Raw genomic sequence first — 22292 nt, 5'->3', positions numbered from 1 at the left:
TCATGAAGAGTCAGATATGACTGAAAATAACTGAACAACAAATCTCAAATGCCTGGTGGGGTGCCTTCCATACCGGGAGCCTCTTTATCAATGGTTGTTCTTGCTCTTATCCCCACTTTCAAGATAATAAAACTAAAGCTTGGAGAGGGGAGTTAACTTCTTGCCCAGGTTAATAAAACCTTGCCCATGGGGAGATCCTGAATCAATGATTATTGTTGCCATTATCCTCATTTCTATGTTTGTTATTAAAAATTTATTAAGAAATATTATTAAGAAAGTGATTAAGAAATATTAAGAAATTTTCTCTCAGAGATTTGGGAGGTTGAGCTCCAAAGGAAAGTTTTATGTCCTTCTCCCCCTCCCTCCCCATTAGAATGATTTTCCCCTTTTCAAAACAGACTTTTTAATTTTTATTTTATTCCAATAACAAATTTATACATAAGATTTTCAGAGTTACATGATTTGTTTTTGTCTCCTTCTCTTCTTCCCTCCCCCCTCCTGGAGATAACAAGCAATTCCACAGGGTTATACATGTATCATTGTTCAAAGCCTATTTCCATGGTATTCTTTTCAAAATAGACTTTTAAAAAAATGTTCCATCTACTTTTTGAACTGTAGCGTAGCTTGGGAGTTGCAAGAGAATAGGCAGACAGGCAGGCAACAAGCATTATGTACCTACTATGCTCTAAGTACTGTGTTGCATGCTAAGGGTACAAGGAAAAGGAAAAAGAAAAAAAAGAATCCTGCCTGGCTATGTTATTGCTTCTTAGCACCATCTTTGTCCCTTGCTTGTTTATTGGGTGCAGATCATGTCTAACGGCTTTCCCCCCCTCTTGTCTGCATATAGGTATGTCCGATTTCAATTATCTTCACACCAACTGCTTTGAAATAACCGTGGAGTTGGGCTGTGTGAAATTTCCCCCCGAGGAAGCCCTCTATACGCTCTGGCAACACAACAAAGAATCACTCCTAAATTTCATGGAAATGGTATTGTACTGGTTGCCTTGCTGAGTCCGATTCCCTGATTTCCTTCATTGAAATTATGCTCCAAATATTCGAGCTTTGGGGTTGGACCCTTTTTGTGGTCTTGGAATCCTAGATTGTCCCAGATGAGAGCGAGACCTTGGAACAAAGAATATCCAGCTGAGAGGGCCCTAAGAGCCAGAGCTCAAAGGGAACCTAGAACACAGAATTGTCAGGGCTGGAAAGAGCTTTAGAAACCGTGTCATCCAAAGCCCTCACCTATTTAGAAGACTGTGAAGCTTAAAAGGGGCAGATGAACACCCAGATAGCCACTGAAAACAGCAGGACTAAGACCCACATCTCTTGACTTCCAAGCCAATGCTTTGTTTGGCGTTAATATGGAAGCAAAAAAAAAAAGGCTTCCATCTTTTTCTTGCCATGGTTTCTAAGGGATTTTAGAGACCGACCAGCTCTCCTGTCATCTTAAAGAAGGGTTCTGTCTGCACCCAAATCATTCCTTTCTGTGAATGAAAAGAGGCCTCTCTTGGTCCTAGCTCTGGGCCCTCAATGGCCACCATAGCAGAAAGCCTGGAGTATAATTTAAGGTTATTGGCATTGTTTTACTTTCCTTGTTTATGGGTTTTTCCAGTGACCTCCTGCGTCTCCCAGCAAAGCAGTGAGGATCATAAAATAATAACGGGTCGTCCAGACTGCCAAGCTCATTTCATTTTACGGCCATCTAGTGAAAATGAGTTTTACAAAACCTAAATGGGGCTGGATTTGCTTTGTCCCTATTGTGCCTGAAGGTCGAGGATATAAAGATACTAATGGGCAGATACTGTAAAAGTCGATGCCGTAGCATCTGTGGAAGAAACACAGACCCAGGCCTGAAAACCACCCCTCACCCCCCTGATAAGACTGAGTAAATTATTTCTGATAAGGAATAAATCTGCCATGGCCAATTGAAGCCCCTTCCCTATTGATGCTGGCCAGATTTTCATATTGGGCGAGTAAATATCCTCTGGCTACCAAATGGAAACACATATTCAGGCCCATGCTGAAAGGCCCTAATTGCCTTTTCTCTTTGAAGATTTCATTTCACTCAGAAAAAAAAAAAAAAAACCCAAGCTCAGGTGGATGTACTCCACCCAGGTCTCCCAGAATGCAGTGTGGTAGGATGGGAAGAGCAGAGGTTCTGGAGCCCCTAGACCTCGATTCATGTCCCAGCCCTGATGCTGTATGTCTTTGACCAAGGCACTAAGACTCATTTTCTTCATCTGTAAAAACAGGACACCAAAAATTGTACTATCTCTCTCAGAGGATGATGGTGGGAAAAACCATAAAGGGTATTAAGTTGTAACAATTAGAAACTGACATCTGTCCAATGGATGCAATGCATGTTCAAAAAAATAAAAAAGAACGGTTTATTCGGGGGTTAGCTGGATGGTTCAGTGGATTGAGAGTCTTACCTATATACCGGAGGTCCTGGGTTCAAGTTTGACCTTAAACACTTTCTAGCTTTGTGATCCTGGTCAAGAAGTCACTTAATCCCCATTGCCTAGCCCTTATAGCTCTTCAGTTTTTCCACTTTAGAAGTGACACAGTATCTATTGCCCAGAAGGCAAGGGTTTTTTAAATACATAAAACTAAATGCTTATTGAACTCAATTTTAAAATTTCAGATAACTTGGAGGTAAATCAGATGACAAAGAATGCAAAGATATCTCAATAGACTTGAATAATGAGTTGAAACTAATATGTGTCAATTCCTACTCTTCTGCTAAAAATAAAATAGCTACATTAGTTCTAGGTAGGGGAAATGATGATAGAAAGACATGTGCATGAAAAATATCTTTGGAATTTGTTGACTGAATACACGCTAATATATTTTTTCCTTTTTCCAAATTTCTAATAGCATTTTCTAATAGCATGTTCACTTCACTGTCCTTGTCCCAAACTACCTTATGTAGCATTATTTGTATATGTGCACATACCTTATCTGACTCTAAGGGTAATTTTAGGGTTGTGACTTAATCTAAATCCCAAATAAAATACCCAAGTCTGATTGGAAATTTATGGTGATTTTAATTAATATAGAGGGAAGGAATTAAGAAGAGAGAGAGAGTATAGGATTTCTCCCCCCTCGCCTTTGCCAGGGGGAGTTCAAAGACCTCGATCACGAGGTCTCTTCAGAAGATTAGAGGCTTTCCTAAGAGGATAGTGTTTGGAAGGTAAAGGAGAAAAGAATCAGCCTAAACTCCGAGAGAGCTCAGTGAATATGCCTCACCTGATACAGGATACTAAGCTTCTCCAGTTTAGTATCAAGGAAAATTCACTGCCAAACCCGGACAATAGCTGCTGCCATGCCAAGATGCCGAAACTCTCAGCAAGCTGCATCTCACATATACCAATTGTAGCTTGAGCTTGACTTAGGACAGCCCAGGAGTCTGTCAGTTGTTTCTGATTTGTCATTTGCTAGCACATGTCTGTCATAGGCCATCCTTCTAAATACTTAATCCTTAAGTATGGGTGTAGACATTCCTGTTTTTGTTAGACTAAGTAGGGTGGAGTAATCTAAAGTTCACATACCCCACCATTAGATTGTAAGCCCCTTGAGGACAGGTATCATTTTCTTTTTTTTTCTTTTTTAACTTTACCTTTTGACTTAGATTCAATGCTGTACATTGATACTAAGATAGAAGAGCAGTAAGAGCTAGGTAATGGGAACTGAGTGACTTGTCTTGGGTCAAACAGCTAGGAAATGTCTGTGATTATATTTGAACCCAGGACTTCCCATCTCTAACCTGGTTCTCGATCCATTTAGACACTCAGCTGCCCCCCAAAATATCAATTTTTATCTTTCACCTAACACTGAGCACCATGCCTTAAATAGTACCTCAAGAACTCATCATTTCCCCACTATGGCTACTTACTCTACTGGTGCAGATAGATTCCAGCCCTTGATGCTGGTCTTTGTGGGGTGAAATTCAGGAAAATATCTTAAGGGCTTCCATGGGGATGAATGACTGAATCTACTTTGTTTGGCCTCATGGAACAAAGAACTGAGACAAAGTTTCAGAAAAGTTGATTTCTGTACTTGTTCTATCTATACTTGTATGAAAGAAGGCAATGCTTGCACTCTGATGACTCTGTTTTAGCATCTTTTCTTTTTTTCTTATGAAGAGTAAAAGCAGAGTAGAAGAAAATTCCTGCATGGCAAAGGATTTGTGTTTGAATGCTGCTTCTGTCATTGACTGCCTGTGAGAACATGGGCAAATCATTCTCTTTATCTGGATCTCAATTTCCTTCTTTGTAAAATGAAGAAATTGGACTAGATGTGCTTAGTATCGCTCTTGCTCTCACAACTCTAAATGCAATTAATCTAATTGCTTTAGATTCTGTGGGAACATCACTTTGGATTAGATTCCCCCCCTCCCCCCAGCATATGTTCTCCTAGGTATCTTTATGGATCCATGGCAAGATAACATGGTATAATAGTTAGCACTGGAGGTAGAAGGTCTGAATTGAAATCCTACCTCATACATTTAGTTGTTGTCTGACCCTACCCAAGTCACTTAAGTTTTCTTTGGGCCTCAGTTTCCTCATCCATAAAATGAAGGGTTGAGTCTTGATGTCCTCTGAGGTCTCATCTGGATCTATGATCTTGTACTAATTACTTAGTGATGCTCCAGGTATGGAAAGGGAAATAGATACATAGATGATGGAAGATTACTTAATAAGAGTTTTGCCATAATGCCATCTGAAGATCATTTTTTTAATTTTATGTCATCTTTAGGTGCACCGAGGAATTAAAGGTACTGTAACAGATAAATTTGGAAAACCTATCAAAAATGCACGCATTCTGGTCAGAGGAATCCGCCATGATATTACTACAGGTATATTTCTTAACTCTAAATTCAAAATCAAATTGATGAATTTCAAATCATTTTTCTTTGGAATAGTAATATTGGATCCTTAATATCACCAGTGTTCACTGCCCCTTGTTTGTATATATCACAATCCCACAAAACCTTTCTAGGTATTTATGGTAGAATATCATTAAATCTGGGCAGCCAGGTAGGTGCCATAGTGCATAGAGCTCCAGACCTGGAGTCTGGAAGACACATCTACCTGAGTCCAAATCTAGCCTCAGACAGGAGCTATGGTGAACCTGGTCAAGTCACCTTACTCTATTTGTCTCAGTTTTCTCATCTGTAAAATGACCTAAAGAAGGAAATGGCAAACCACTCCAGTGTCTTTGCCAAGAAAAGATGGCACCAGATGAGTCATAAAGAGTCGGACATGATTGAACAACAACAAAAGCAGTGAATACAAAATCTGATGATGAGTCAGTTTAGTAGACGATTTATGCTGTGTGGTGCTTCTGAAGGCATTTTAGGGGCAGTTAGGAGACTCAGTGGATAGAAAGTCAGACTTGGGTTCAAATTTGGCCACATACTTCCTAGTTGTGTGACCCTGCACAAGTAATTTATCCTGATTGTCTAGCCCTTACTGCTCTTCTGCCTTGGAATTGTTATTTAGTGTTGATTCTAGGACAGAAAGTAAGGACTTTAAAAAAATAATAAAAAAGGGATTCTAAAGGAATAACCTCAAATTGTGACTCTGAAATTTTGGCTATGAAGTATTATGACAATCCCTCAATTTGGATTCAGAAGTCCTGCTACTATCATTTATTAGCCATGTGACTTTGAGCAAGTGCCCTTGTTTGTCTGGGTCTTTTCAGTTTCCTTGTTGGTAAAATGAGGATACTGGACAAGAGAAATGCTCATCTTCTTTTCTGGTCTAAAACAAATGATCCAAATAACTTTAGAAAAGAGGTAAGACAGTTATGATTCCTGTGTGAATGTATACAAGTATGTACATATCTCTATCTCTGTCTATCTAAGTAGGTCAATAGATGTGTTTCTTTTTTTCAGCTTTAGGTCATTTAATGTCCCAGATAAACACAGGTGATGTTGACTAGTGGCAATGGCTAGCATTTCCTAATTTCCTGTTTATGAGTTCTTCTACTATATCACACTGTATCTCCATTATCTCCTGAAGGGGAAAAGCATTTTACAAATAATAGCTCATTTGTTCCTTACAATAGCTCTGGGAGGTAGGTGCTGTTATGATTCCTATTTAACAGTTGAGGAAACCAAGGCAGAAGTTAAATGACTTGCTCAAGATAACACATCTAGGAAATGTCTGAGGCCAGACATAAACTCAGCTCTGGCTCCAGACACAGTGCTCTATCCATTGAGCAACCTAGCTTCTTCATCTTGCTGCCAGTGTTTCCTCATCATCATCTGGAGTGCTAGGAACATGCTGAAATTCCCAATGGAACTCTTTCTATCATCCTTAATGGTTTACAAAGCACTTTCTTCCCAGAAATCCCATGAAGAAATTCTTGAAAATATCATTTTACATATAGAGAAATATGCTCAAAATGGGGCAGTGATTTGTCACCAAGTTTCAGTATATACTACACTATGATTATGTAGGTGTTAAATGTTGGAATCAAGATTTGAAATCAGATATAATGATCCCCAAGTCAGTACCTTTTCTACTATACCATGAAGTCTGTGGCCAGTTTGTTGTCCCTGGTTCTTACTTCCTCCTAAACTCCCCATTTGTCCTTATAGCTAGGGGTGGGTCATTTGGCCTATGATCTCACAATGGCTCTCATTTTCTGTTTCTTCAGCTGCTGATGGTGATTACTGGAGGCTCTTGCCCCCCGGCACTCATATTGTCATCGCCCAAGCCCCAGGTTACACCAAGATGATCAAGAAAGTTACCATCCCCCTTAGGATGAAGAGGGCTGGCAGGGTAGACTTTATCCTTCATCCTTTAGATCTACATCCCAAGAAGTTCATGAAAGGGCCTAGGAGAAATGGCTACAAGAGACATGACCCACTAGAGGATTTTGATCCCCATGCAGAAAACAATGGAGACTTTTTAGATGAAAGGAAGAGACCTTTACAGGATGGAAATAAGCCATGGTGGTGGTCCTATTTCACCTCCCTGAATCATCACAAGCCCACCTGGCTCCTCAAGTATCAGTAGACTCATGGCTTCCATTTCCTTGTGATGCTCTTCCCACAAAAATGATCCTTTTACCAGCCTGCATGGTAGGGGCATCATCTCAATGATCATCTCAAGAATTAAACAATTGCAACAGGAAAACCCAAATGCCAATTTCTCCATTTTTTCTGTATTTTTTTCGGGGGGTCAATTTTACTGCCCTCACTGGATTGACATTCATTAAAAATGGTTGTATCTGCCACCAACTATAATGAAGTTCTCCTTGATTCTGCTATGATACATTCAATGATGATGATACTTGAATTCTCCAAAGTATCTGTGATATTACAGGTGAGTCATTTTGGTTAGTTCCCACCTAAACTCCCTTATAGGACACTAGGAATAGTGAAATAAAACATTTTGTAGCCAGATAGTGCTATATGGAAATAAGTGACCATATGTATGGTCATCTGGGTTCCACTAACATCCTCCTCTTATGTCAGGATGGAGGCATTCCCAGTGGGAATGAAAGCTCTGACAGGATCCATGGATCATCTAATTCAAAAGATTTCAATTATAGGCTCAGCAATGACCTTTGTATTTATTGTTCAAAGACCAGTTTAAGTTCAGAGGAACTAATTTTTTTGATCAGTCAAATTATATGAAGTCACCTACTAAAGTATGGGGAATGTGCAATTGACCATAAGTGAATACATGAACCTGCACAGACAGTTTGAAGAACTTAAGCATCATCACATTGGGATGTAGTAGGAGTAGTAGTAGTATTGTCCCTGTGGGAGCTCCCACTATCATGAGAACAACCCTTTCATGACTTTTAGTCTTTAGGATCTCAAAAATGACTTGCCTATGGGTCCTGTAGCTAGTAAATGCCAGAGGTGGGAATCAAAATCACTTCAGCTTCATAATAACCTTGTAGGTAAGTATCCCAGAATATAAAATGCCATTGCTTGAAAAGAGTGTTTTAGAACCTAGAGCCTGGGATTTTAGACTATGAAACACAAAATGTCAGAGCTGGAAAGGTGTTAGAGATCACTGATGTTTTAGTCCAACCTTCTGCCTCAAGCAAGAAGCCTTTTTGTTCTTTCCATAGAAGTTGATCATTCAGCTTCTGATCAAACATCAAGTGAAAGGGGGCTCATTATTTAAGGAGTTGAATGACATGCCTCCTTGTAACTTCCATTATTCTTTGGTCTACCCATTGGGCAACACAGAAAAGTCTAATCCTCCTTCCTCATAACTACTTTTAGAACCTGTTCCCTGAATGCAGATCACCAAACAAATATTGTCTTTTCCAAGTTTTTCCAACCCTTTTTTTCTTCCTCTAGACACAGTCAGAAAAAAAAAATGAGACTTTAATTGGAGTATTCATGTGTCTTTTGTAGGTAGATACTGCTTTTAAATTGTAAAAAATCCCTGGCATTTTTATGAGAACCAATTCCCTCCACCTCCCCTTGGCTGCAAATCTAATATTTTGAAAGCTTGTTCTCTTCTAACTCACGCATTATGGGCTTTCACCAATAATATTATATGATCAATTACTCAAATGTAATTGATTAGTTGACAGCCCCATATTTTACTGTTCTGCTTAGCCATCTAATTCCACGTGAAGAGAAGCAATTGCTGTTGGATATGGGGCATCAGCTGCCTACTGCACTTTTTATCTATAGACTTTAGTGTGGATTAAATTTTTATCCAATTTATGATCCCTCTCCTAATGTAGTTCTTGGTTGATTATGAAAGGATATTTTATATCTCAGCCCCTCCCATGATCCATTGCAGATGATATATGTCAAGGAGTTGATAAGCTGGAAACCAGTTTGATTAAAGGCATGAATTGACTTCAGAACTCCACCTTAGATTTATTTGCCTTTAATTGGGGATGAAAATAACTTTTTGACATCAGAAAAGTTTCCATGAATCTCCAGTTAGTATTTTCTCTTTGTACTTTTTCTACTTTCTCTTATATTTTTGTCTTTCTCAGTCAAAACCAACATCTTAATTTAAAACCAAAAAGGGAGGTGTGCTTTAGAAAATGAAACAAATGAATAAATAAAACCCAAGGTAACATAAAAGAGATAGCTCTGGAATGGAACTCATAATCTTTCCTTCTATCAAATGGGCAGGGTTGGCAGAGACAGATTTTAGCTCAATGTAAAGAAAAACTAAATAATGACTTGATTTGTCCCACAAGGAAAGATTACTATTTGAGTGAATGTTGGATGAGATGACTTCTGAAGTTCTTTCAAGTGCTGAAATTCTCTAAGTGGTTCTAAACTACTATCTTCCTAATCATCCAAATTTGGAAACATGGAAGCATCTTTGACTCCTTCTTCCCCCTTGCCCTCCACATTCATTCAGTTACCAAGTTCTATTGATTCAGCAATAACAACATTTCTCAAATCCATTCTCTGCTCTTTATTTTCCCTTCCAGTAAATTGACTTAAACTAAAGTCTAAAGACTTCAAATCCTACAATTCACGCTGTACACATATTTAGCAAACATTCAAATACTGGTCAACTTTAGAATAGAAATTGAAATGTTTTGATCTAATATTACTTTACAATTGAATAACTTAAAAATAATTTCAAAGCATTTTACATTGACCTCTTATCTGCCTATGTGACTTAATAAAGTCCCCTGTGTGCTACTCAGTTTAGTCATCCATAAAATAAAGAGGTTAGATGATCTTTGAGGACCAACTTTCTCAGGTTTCTAACATTTCTAACATTCTATGTTGTAAATTCCTGTTAATCCCTGAAATCCATTGTTCTATGTTTTAAAATCTTTTCACCTCTCACTTCCTCTTTTTTGATTCATCCCATTCTTTAGCTTTTTCAACATGGTTTCAGATTAGGGATGGGTCAAGTGTTTATGGCTCCTGTTATTTGTATTTCCAGCACCACTCCCTACATGAAGACTTTCCTGATGTCCCTAACTGCCAGTGGTTTCCTCCTTACCTCTTGTATCATCTTGTATCAATTTTGGATATGATTTTGTCTTTGCATTCCCTTAGCACAGTGCCTGGCACATTGTACTTAATGATTGTGTGGTTTTAGTGGGTTGCTCGTCTACAGAAGGGTCAAAGAGTTAATACAATGATGAATTTGAGAGTAAGTATTTCTGTGTTATGACCCAGGTCTTATTTCAAGCAATAGTGGGGAAATGAGTTGACTTTTCCAGGGACTTTTCATCCATTAGAAACCAGCAGAAAGACTCTTCATACAATTATTTCTACATGGCCAAGCTTTACCAAAATCATTAAGCAGGCCAAGCTTGTTGACCACATCTTGGTCTTCATATTCTTGGGTCATCTCTCTCCTCCTCTTATGGTGTGCCTGATATACTCCATACTTTTCTGTTTTCACCTACCCCCTTCCTTCTATCACACAAAGCATACTCCCAGAAAGGGATCTGAAGCATTCAAATGATTATAATGTGAGCAAGAACCACTTACAGCATGACTTGTACCAAGAGGTTTGATTTTAAGATTTTAGGATTAGACACTGGGAAAGACCTAGGAGACCACCTAGTCCAATCCCCAAATTTTACAGACTAGAAAACCAAGGTCTAGAGAGGGGGAAATAATTACATTATATTTATACTGGTAGAGTAAAAAACAGAAATGAGATTCAAACTCAGGTCTAATCAACTAAATCAACTCTACTAGACCAGTAACAAACTATTCCTTTAAAAGGATACAGTTCTCATTATAGAATTTCAAGTATCACCCAGTAAGTGAGGGAGTTTTTGAAAGAAGACTCTAGCAAAGCCTTTTGGGTGGCAGTGTTATTTCATCCAGGAGCCTGGAGTCAGGAAGACTCATCTTCAGGAGTTCAAATCCAGCTTCAGACATTTATTATCCTGTAGGAACCTGAGCAAGGCATTTTGGCCTCTTTGCCTCAGTTTCTTATCTATAAAATGAACTGAAGAAGGAAATGACAAACTACTCAAGTCTCTTTGCCAAGAAAAGCCTAAATTGGATCACTAACTGAATATTACTGAAACAAATGAACAACAAAACTGGTGGCTTGAATCAGACACACTCTCAAGCCAACTCCTTGTGAATTTGTGTTGCCTTCTAAAACTGAGATAGGCTGGACTATTCTTTCAGTGCTGGCTGAATTTTGTTGCCTTTGGAAGAATTTTTTTTATCAGGAGGATAATTCTATTGGCTCTTATGGAAACTTTCCTATTCTGCTAGAGTTGGTGAAGTTAACTGCAAATATCTCTCTAGGGTTCCAATTACCAATAATGAGGGGATTTGAAAGCAGGGAGTTAAAACACTGAAGGTCAAAGAAGTAGTGACAGATGCTGATGACCTAGCTCCCCTTATGTAAGCTTTCTATGGCTTACAAAATAAACATTCTGCAAAACCTTAAAGGGCTCTAAAAATGGGAGCTTTCATAGACGGTGCAGGTATTGTTATCCCCATTTTACAAATGTGGAAATTCAGGTTCAGAGAGGTTTTATCTTAGCAGTTCAAGAGGAAAATGCCCACAGAGATGGGAAGAGTCAGAAAGCCAGGATAAGTCTAATCAGAATTGAAAGAAGCAGCTAGATGTACACATAACTTGACCAGCTGTGGAGATAAAGACTGGGTTGAAATGCTATGGTGTGTTTCTTTGTTCTATTTCTTTTTTTGTTAGCACAACAGAGAAGGCAGAACCACAGGGAGAGAAAGGGAGCAGAGGCACCTGCTGGACAGAGAAAATGTATAATGGTTTTGTGCTTTCTGGGATTGAGTAGCAATATTTAGGCAAAGAAAGGCATGCAACAATCTCCAATGAATGCATTGGAACTAAGTCCTTGGTATACTGCACAGGCTGAGCACTATACTCTCTTGTCCCCTCACTTCTTAGAATTCTTCCCTTCCCTTGAGCCTCTACACATGAAGCACCTCCTATTTTGAGACCTCCCTGACTGCTAATCTTGCTAGTGTCTTCATTCTTTCTTTTTTTCCCCAAATTTTTATTTATTTATTTTAAAAATATTTTTCTATGTTTACATGATTCATTTTCTTTCCCTCCCCTTTTTCCTCCCCCCTCCCAGAAATGACAAGCAATTCCACTGGGTTTTACAAATGTGATCACTTGATATCTATTTCCATATTATTCATTTTTGCTATAGAATAATCTTTTAAAGCCAACACCCCAAATCATATACCCATATATACAAGTTATAAGTGATAAATCATGTTTTTTTCTTTCATGTTTCTACTCCCATAGTTCTTTCAATGTGGATAGCATTCTTTCCCATAAATCCTTCAGGAGTGTACCAGATTATTGCATTGTTACTGGTAGTAAAGTCCATTACATTGGATAGTTCTACAATGTTTCACTTTCTGTGTACAGTGCTCTCTTGGTTCTGCTCATTTCACTCTGCATCAGTTCATTGAGGTCCTTCCAGCTTTTATAGAAATCAATCGTTTCATTTTTCCTTACAGCACAATAGTATTCCATCATCATCCTATATTATACCACAATTTGTTCATCCATTCCCCAATCAAGGGACACTCCCTCATTTTGCAAGTTTTTGCCACCACAAAGCACAGCTACCTCATTCTTCATATTTATTTAATCTCACAATTACCTTGTCTTTATCTCTGCTCAAATTGTATTCCTTTGGTAGGATGAAAGTCCCTTGAGATCAAGGAATGTTATATGGTCTTTGAATTCTCAGTAGCTGGTTTCATGTCTTACACATAGGAGATGCTAACTAAAGGTTTCTTGAACTAAACTATACAAATATGATCAGAAGGAGATCATTGTTGGGGAAGAGAAAGAACTATGAAATTGAATCACAAGAAACCCTATTTTTGGTGCTACTTCATACATTTATTATGTGCCAATAAAGAAATCTCTTCTCTGGAAGACCTCAGTTTCTTCATATGTAAAATAGAGATAATCTTGGAAGGACTATGGAGATGAGAAACACTTTGTAATCCATACAGTGTTAGTGAAATTTGAGCATTTTGGGCCTGTTCAGAGATCTTCACAGCAGGCTTCTGTGTAATAGCAAAAAAATGGAAATATAATTTGTGTCCAAAGGAGGAAATGGTTAAAACATTGAATGGAGAGTACATTTGTAAAGAATGTATTCATGTTCAGGAATGTCCAAATTTTCATGACCCCTTTTGGGGTTTTCTTGGCAAAGATACTGGAGTCTTTCAGGATCATTTTGCAGATGAGGAAACTGAGACAGTTAAGAGCCTTGAACAGAGTCACATACCTATCTGAGGCCAGATTTGAACTCAGGAAGGTAAGTCTTCTCAAATCCAAGCTCCAGTCTGCTCTCTGCACTGGAAAGAACTCTGAAATAATGTGAAGTGACAAATCACTACCTGTGACTATAAGGAAGAACAGTGAATGAGAATGAATGGATAAAGAATTCTCAAGACTTTAAATAAATACCTAAAATTGTTATGATATCTCATATATTGAAAGCAATTAAAGTATAAGTGTCTACTAGATAATTGTAGGTGGGCTTATTGAATTGAAATGTTAGGCAAAGAGAATGCTATAAGGGATCTGGGATCACTAAGACTAGAGAGCGAAACAATATATTATTTACATTTACAAGCATTAATAAGACCTAATAGGAGCCTCTTAATCAGGTTGTGATAAATGGTTGGACTGATTCCTTGGGACAGTTGCCTGGTGTAAAATCCAGTACAGAGTAATTGAAGACTAATGGATTAAGTCATTCCGCAGCCCTTTGACTTATGGGAAAGACAGTGGTGTGGAGTAGCAAGGAAGGAGCTGTGATTTTAGAGTCAGGAGTTATTAGGGTGAGTCTTGGCTCTTCCATTTTGTGGCTCGAATGACCTTGGGGCCAGTTTCTTGACCATTTCGGAGCTCTGGATTCATCATGTGCAAAATGAACTGGTTTGAGAAGCCCTGAGTTCTGGGAGAAGGAATGTTGAGCTTGAACTCTGAAGACATCAGTTTTTGAGTTCTAGTCACTAATGCATGTATCATTTTCTTCCCTTGGGAAAAAAAAAAGTATTTATAATTGTCACCTAGAAAAATGCAGTCCTTTATCCATCTTCTTCATTACATTTCTCCCAGTAGAATGTAAACACTTTGCAGGCATGTTTGAGTCTGTTGTTAATCTTTGTGTCCCCAGTATCTAGCAGAGAGTGGGGTGCTTTATGAATATTTGTTGAATGAATGGATTACTTCTCCTTAAGACCTCAAATGGCTATTCACTTCTCTAATGACTCTATCAGTGTATAGTATAGATGCCTACATTGCTATATAATTGATTTCTCATTTCCTAATAGTGCCAGCTCTATTTAAACCTTGTATCTTCTCTAGAATCCTGCCACAGGGCTCTATTCATGGTATACTTTGAATATATCCTCTATTGTCTAGATCTGTATTAAATACAGGGTGTCCCAAAATCTTATTAAAATAATAATATTAGAGCAATTTTAAATGAATAAAATACTAATAGCTTAAAAATCATTAAAGGAGATAGCCCAGAGAGTAGGTAGGTCACTGGAGTTTGAATAAAGAATACATTAAAAGACCAGTTCTAAGAAGAGCAACAAGCTGTAACCTAGTAATTCAACTAGTTTCAGAGTTTTGGAGAAAATGAACTTGGAAGTTATCTTTCAATACTTGAAGTTAATGTCTTTCCCCACCCCTCCAACCCTGAGGGGGGCTTTTTAAAAGAAAGTTTCTTAAAAAGACATGTAGGGGGAAAAAAAAAACTTCAACAACTTCTGATGCTTTAAGCTCAGCATCCCTGGAGTGACTTGAGCTCAATGGTGCATGGATAATTTGTTTGCTTTGCAATTCTTTTCCATCAGTGGAGACAAATTGATTTGTACATAAAAATGGGCTGTCGCTGGTAGCAACTGGCTCTTTAAACTGCCAGAATTTTTTTTTCTGGGTTAGAGGTCATGCTGGATTTTGAAACTTCCCTCCCTGGGATTTCTGCATCTAAAAAAAGTGAGATAAGCTATAGGCAACCTTAGTACATTACTTAGCTTCTTGTCTCTACAATGTGGCAATGCTGTCAATAAAAACAAAACAGCAGGGTTGCCCCATGCTCCAGCATACAACCTTCTGCACAGGAGATGCTCACTACCAGTTGGGGGTTGGCTGCCACTGATTGCATTTCTGAGAATAATCAGGGGGTAGTGTAGCCAAGAGGACACTGGGAAGACTTGAGCTCTAGTTTGAAATCAGCCATTGTAGTGCAAGTCAGGGAGACTATATCAAACACTCTTTGGGTGCTGCTTGGAAAAGATGAGGGAAAATTGGATTTAGGGTGAAACTTTGTGTCTGTGAGCCCATAATGCACTTCTTGTTTGAATTATGTGACCTTAGTGAGTACTGATTGTGTGTACATTGTGTGTCCTCATATTCCCTGTTGTTTGAAGCTGTTAATCAGTATCAGGACCATCAACTACAATATTCTCTGCTACATACATTCATGGCTCTGTGATTTCTTTGGTGTGGGCACGCCCTCCAACAATGCAAGTTGCAACCCATTCCATTCTTCTCACTCTATATGTTTTTTTCCCCTCATCTTTAAAAAAAAACAACTTAGAGCAATTTTATCATACACACACATACACATGTATATTTATATATTCATATGTGTACATATAGGGTAGGTATTCTCATTAATCCTCCATAGAGGATCTTCCTCTAGTTCTTATAATGTCTTGTAGCTCTCCACATTTCCAAACATGACCTGTTACTGCTGTTCCATGATAGACCCCTCATTCCTCTTAAAAATGTACATACAACTTTTAACACCTTCCTGCCCCCTACCACCCAACCTTGCTGGAAGCCTTCAAGAAAAGCTTAGACTTGTCATTTATATCATAGAGGATTTTCTTGTTCATGTTAGAGGGTCAACTAGATAGCCTCTTTGGGTCCTTCCAACTCTGAGATCCTATGATTAGGAAAAAATACAGACAAAATGATCACTGTAAAAAGTTAACCAGCAAGCCATCAATAATTCCTGATTCAAATATCTTTTTTTCTCATCTTTACAAAAGTTTTATGAGAATGATCTACACAGCATACATAGGGTATCCTTGATGAAAACATAATGACAAGCATGATTTTGTGAATATTTCACACCTTTATTATCATATAATTGATATAATTGATTAAAATGCAGAGAATAGTAGATCCCAATGTTCTTATTTGTTGACTTTTCTTTTCAAAATAATAATTGATGCCACTGGGTAAAATTCAACTTGACAGGCTTTCTCCAAAAGAGAAATATCTCTCAGGAATATACAAGGTTCCTGGATAAATGCCAACGACAGATGTCACTTTGTTCAGCCCTTCTTTGCTGACCAATGTCAAGCAAAGACTGACAGGGAGACAGACATATGCTCGCCTGCCAGAGGTATTCACCACGATCATGGAGGTTTCCCAAGCAGAGTTCAAGTGGGAGAGTGATTCCCTGGAGATGAATAGAGGTCCTCTAGATGCTCCTGTTTGTGAAGGATATTGTGCTGATTGCATCAGATCCCAGATCACTGCAGAGCCTTCTAAATGAGATCCATAACTATTCAAAAGAGCTTAGCCTAACAATCCATGCAGGAAAAACAAACACAAAAACCAAGAATGTCTATTGTCCACACAATGACAGGCAGCTTGTGTGAGAGCCCATTGAACTAGTCTATCAGCATAATATATCTTGGTCAGACATTACAGATTAAAAATGTGCTAGACCCAGAATTAAATAGGATGAAAAGAGTGGGTCAGATTACATTCATAATACTTTGAAGCACTTTCAATGAACCCTGAAACAAAAACGTATGTTTTTGATGCCAAAATTCTCCCAATGATAATAACTCCTGGCATTTATACAGCCCATAAAGGTTTGCAAAACACCTTACATGCATGATTTTATTTGGTCTTCCCAACAACCTCTGAGATAGACACTGCAAGGCATCATTATGCTCATTTTTCAGGTCATAAAAATGAGGGAGAGTCAGTGACTTGTCCATAGTTATTCAGGGAGTAATCACATATTGATGAGATCATGGACCCATTCATTTACTCAAGAGATCTTACCATTCCTACAAATCAAGATCACAATGTGGTGTAATGGAATGAGCCCAGGCCTGGAGCGTGGAGACCTGATTTTGAGTCTTAGTTCTATTCTGGACTGTGCAACCTCGTATGAGTCATATCCCATTTTGAGATCTGTTCCTTTATCTGAAAAACAAGATGATTGAACTCGACGATTTATATAAAGTTTCTTTCATCTAGGATGTTCTGTTCCCTCATGTCCTTTCATCTTTGATGTCCTGGGAATTGAAGCCCCCCTCCAATTTGGACATACTGGATTCCAAGGCCCCCTTTGGGTCTGCCATATTGTGTTCTAAAATTCCTTGTAGTTCTAACATCCCTGTGTTCTAAGGTCTCCTCCAGCTCTAACATTTTGTGTTCCCAGGTCAGAGGCAACTCAGATAATTTATGAATCAGTTGTTTTAACTCAAAGTTTGAAGCAGCAACGTTATGAAAATGACCCTTTTTCTCCAGTCCCCAACCAGGGCTAAAGTAGCCAGAAATGGGAAGACTCAGAGGTAGCTGTTCTTTTCCCAAATGAAAGCATAGGGGGAAGGGAAATCCAGCCCCCTCCCCAACACAATAAACTGATATTCTACAGTTTAAGCCCATCTGCCTGAGCTAATATGCAAGATAAACAAATCACTCCATGTACTGATCAAAGTATAGTCTCTGGGGTCAAAGGCCTGATCTTTAGGTGTGAGAAAGAGTTGAGAGAGGAAGAGGGTCAAATGTTTGAAGTGCAGACAATTCAGCTCTGGGCTGACCCCAGGGCTTCCCTGGAGTAGGTCTGCCTGGCCACTCATGGGACATTGTGTAGAGGGGGAGGGTCAAAGGCCATGATTTACTTAGGGAGGCTGAGAAAGTCATGGGCAGCCTCTTTGAGCTGCCAAACCGCATCAGTGTCAGGCCCCTCTAGGCTTGCTCAAATGCCGAAGGCTTTGTTGCAACCCACTGACTGACGCCTGGCCACTAGGTGAGGGGCACTGAGGCACTGCTTAGCTGCCCTGCTCAGCTGTTTACACTGTTTTAAAGGCACATGCAATGGCATGTCGAACATTTCTGTAAGACCACAGAGGTCCCCTCCAGGTAGGGAAGAGAGTTCCTATGACATTTTTTTAATTTTTATTAAATTATTATTTATTATTATTAAATATAAATCTTTAATTTATATTTAACTTTATTAGAAACTTGCTAATTTAGTGCATCCTTGTTCTTCAGAAGTGTAGCACTTCTAGAAGTAAATCAGGAGTCATCGAGACTCCACTTGACCATCTCTCCTGACAAAGATCTCTCCATCTATCACTGTGGGCAACTCATCATTAGGAATTTCCCACATTGAAATCTGTTTCCTTGTAACTCTGTCCTCACATTTAGAGATGGATGCCTCTAATATTAGAAAATATTTAGATTGTCCTTCAAGGTTTTCAAAGAACTTGAAAAATATTCTCTCATTTCCCTCACAACAATCCTGGGAGGTAGACCCTTTCGTTATCCTCTTTTTCTTGTTGTTTAGTCATTCAGTGAAGTGTAAGTCTTCAGGACCCAATTTGGGGTTTTCTTGGCAAAGGTACAAGAGTGGTTTGTCATTTCCTTCTTCAGCACATTTTATAGATGAGGAAATTGAGGCAAACATGGATAAGTCATTTGCCTAAGGCCACATAGCTAGTAAATGTCTGAGGCCAGATTTGAACTCAGCAATAGAAGTCTCCCTGGCTTCGAGCTTGGCACTCCATCTACTGTGCAACCTAGGCAGACAGAAGTTAAGTGGCTTGCCCAGGGACACAAAGCTAAGGAGTGTCTGAAGGGTGGATTTGAACTTGGTTCTTGATGCATCCAAGATAGAATCCAGGATTCTATCTACTGTTCTACCAGTTATCTCTTCAAAAGAAAACAAAACAAACAAAACCTCTTACCATATTATGTCACTGAGAGGAATTGGGAATAGAACCCCTAAACTTAGACTCAGGAGACTGGAATACAAATTCCTCACCACTTGTGTAACATTGGGCAAGTCTTGTAAACCTCATGAGAATTCAGTTTCTGCTTTTATAAAATGAGGTTAAAGGGAATGATCTTGTGGACCCCTTTGAACTCTAAATCTTAGGACTGTTCTATTTTTGTCTCCTGGCCAAAACCAGAACAAATCAAGTCTTCCCATGAGATCCCCTTTATAGAATTTAGACAGCATACATGAGAAAGGGCTCTGGATTTTAGGTGAGGAGATTAGATTTGAGTTCCAGGTCTGATACTTAGAGTCAGAAGGATTTTCAAGGCCATCGTATCCAACCTCTTGATTTTACCAATGATGATTATAAAGGTTAAAGGATTTGCTTAGAGTCACAAGCTAGTAAACATCTGTGGTTGGAGGTCTTCCTGAGTCCAAGTTCAATGCTCTGTTTTAGTCAAAGAGAAGACTTCTCCCACTATGATCATTCATGGAAATTCTGGTCTTCCTCTTGGTAGTTCAGTGAAGAGGGTGGGAAGAGTGTTATTATCACCATTTAATAAATAGCCCCAAAGTCTCGGATACATGGGCTTGGTTCATTTTTAGACTATATTCCATCTAGGGTTCCCTCTCACATCTTTCAGATGGACCATTCTATCTTTTTTATTATGGTTTTCGATTTCATTTAGTAAATATTGACCAGATCTAGAAGGTTTAGGAACTAATTTTCAATATTCCTTTTTCTGGATATCTCCCTGAAGAATTAAGTAGTTTCTATGACTTTAGACAATTTATATTATGCCTTAATGGCATTGTCTTCTATTATTTATTTCTCCTCTGATCCACAGCAGTGTGCAAAGACCTTCCAGTGGTGCCTTCATTACAGTCCGTGTGTGTGTGTGTTTGTGTGTGTGTGTTCAGTCATTTCAGTTATGTCCAACTCTTCATGATTTCATTTGGGGTTTCTTGGTGAAGATACTAGAGTAATTTGCCTTTCCTTCTCCAGCTTATTTTACAGGTGGGGAAACCAAGGCAAAAAAGGTTGTGACTTGCCCAGAGTTATAGTTAGTGTCTGAGACCAAATTGGAACTTAGTAAGATGACTTTTCTTGACTCTGTGTCTGATTTTCTTATCTACTGTGCCACCTATCTTCCCCCTCATAGTAGTATCCTCTTACATGGACCCCTCCCCCTTCAAAAAACCAGCAGAAATCTTTTGTAAAAGTTCATACACTTGCTCTCTACTAACTTGAAACTATGGTATTTCACTCACCTCCAAAGCATGCTCCCTAGACTCAGGGCTGCTTGGGTACTTGTAGAGTCCTCTCCTCTGCATCACCATGCATTACTAGTACAGGAATAATACATTCCTGAACCTTATAAAAATCAATAATCATGGATGATGCCAATTTACAATAACCCTTTACCCAACTGGGCTCTGTGAAAATTATAGGGGTATAGAGGCAGAGAGGTAACTCAGAGGATAGAGAGTCAGGACTGAAGAGGAGGAGTCCTAGATTTAAATCCTACCTCACCTATTTCCTAGCTTAATGATCCTGTGTGAGTCACTTATCCCCAATTGCCTACTCCTCACTGTTCTTCTTCCTTGGAACTAATACTTAGTATAGATTCTAAACAGAAGGTAAGCATTTTTTTTCTTTTAAAAAAGCCCTTACCTTTTTAGAGTCAATGTTGTATATTGGCTACAAGGCAGAAGAGTGGTAAGGGCTAGTCAATGGGGGTTAAGTGACTTGCCCAGGGTCACACAGCTAGGAAGTGGCTGAGGCCAGATTTGAACCTAGTACCTCCTGTCTCTAGGTCTGACTCTAAATCCACTGAGCCACACAGCTAACCCCTAAGGATTTTTTAAAAGAGAAAATTATAGGGGCTTAAAAAAGTATCTAGAACACAGACACTTTAATAAGCATAAATAATAAAAGCATATTAATTGTTTGATTGGAGCATTATTGCTACTTCAAAACAGGATTCTATTTCAGAGTTTCTTCTGGAAACAATAGAATTTTACTGGTCAAAAAAAAAACGAAGAAAGACTATGACTTGTATCACTCAGAGGGTGCTTTAATCCCTTGAAAGTACTGTGGCTCACAGAACCATTAACTGTAAAAGAAGCAGTTTATTAAAGGCAGCTTTTATTTAAAAAGGAAGAGGAACTCCTACACTCCAGTAGCAGCTATACTCCACCAAGGTTCATCTATCATGATAGTTATTCAGGCACTTACATTCAAGAACAAAGCAAAAATAGGTAGCCAGGAGCTCGAGATCCTCTCTTGAGCTCACCCAGGCATTACATGAGCCTGATGCTATGGGTGAGCAGCTGTCATCACTGCTAGGGTAGAGAAGGGGGGGAGGGATTCTAGCTATATATTTATGAGAATATACCTTTACTTTTCAAGTCTACTCTTCCTAGTTCAGTGCCAAATCCTCTTTGACACAGGTACCCTTGCTGCCATCTTGGAGTCAAAAAGAGCATCCTTCATCATTCACATACCTCACCGGAAGTGGCCAGAGGAGTTCATTTCACGACTACGTACTGGTATGATGCAGGGTGCAGTAGAAGACCTTGGCATCTTAGACGCTGGACCAACCTCTAAGTACTTGAATTCTCCAAATGGGGTACTCTCACCAGGAAATACTGGACAGATTCAGCTGATTAACTCCACCACGATAATATTCCTAACAACTCACATTTCTTTAGTACTTTGAGTTACCAAGTACCATCCTCATAATAAATCTTGTAAGGTAGAAAGAGCAAATCACCACTTTGGGCTTTTTAAAGATAAGATATCTGAGTCTCAGAGAAGTTAAGTGCAGCCCCAAATCACACAGCTAGGAGGAATGCATATTGAGAAATTGTTTTCAGTTTTAACTTTATTTCATTTTATGATGTCTGTATAACTAACTATGTTTGATTACTCAGTAAAGAGTAGTGGTTATAGAAGATGAGAACTGGACAAAGGAAGAAAAGATATAATCATTTACTAAACACCTAATGTGTGCCACGTTCTGTGCTAAGCATTTGACAAATATTTTCTTGGTTGGTCCTCACAACAGCACTGTGAGGAAGGTGATAGTATTATTCCTATTTTATAGTTGATAAAACTGAGGCAAACAGGTTAAGTGACTAGCCACAGCTTATACAACCTCAAATATGAGACCAGATTTGAACTCAGGTCTATCATCTGGTTGCCTCAAGGCCATTGACCTTGTATACAGCAGAGAGAGCTTTTGAAGTTAACAAATTTAGGCTTTAACATAAGTTTTTGCTTTTAT

At 38.8% G+C, this 22292-nt stretch overlaps 1 protein-coding gene across 2 annotated transcripts in view; it reads left to right on the top strand.

Annotated features, from left to right (window-relative positions):
* CPZ (carboxypeptidase Z) overlaps positions 1-21775 on the top strand; it is an 82813-nt gene extending 61038 nt beyond the window's left edge. For both annotated transcript variants that reach the window (XM_016423338.2, XM_007496805.3), the window contains 4 exons: positions 848-987; positions 4759-4858; positions 6667-7337; positions 21457-21775. In XM_016423338.2, coding sequence (XP_016278824.1) covers positions 848-987; positions 4759-4858; positions 6667-7028 — 602 coding nt within the window. In that variant the 3' untranslated portion in view covers positions 7029-7337; positions 21457-21775. The remainder of the gene's footprint in view (positions 1-847; positions 988-4758; positions 4859-6666; positions 7338-21456) is intronic.
* The last annotated feature ends 517 nt before the right edge of the window (positions 21776-22292 follow it).

This window comes from Monodelphis domestica, chromosome 6 (assembly GCF_027887165.1).
Source record: "Monodelphis domestica isolate mMonDom1 chromosome 6, mMonDom1.pri, whole genome shotgun sequence".
Taxonomy (NCBI): Eukaryota; Metazoa; Chordata; class Mammalia; order Didelphimorphia; family Didelphidae; genus Monodelphis; species Monodelphis domestica.
Note: the sequence above shows the minus strand (reverse complement) of the source record. Positions and strands in the feature narration are given on the sequence as shown.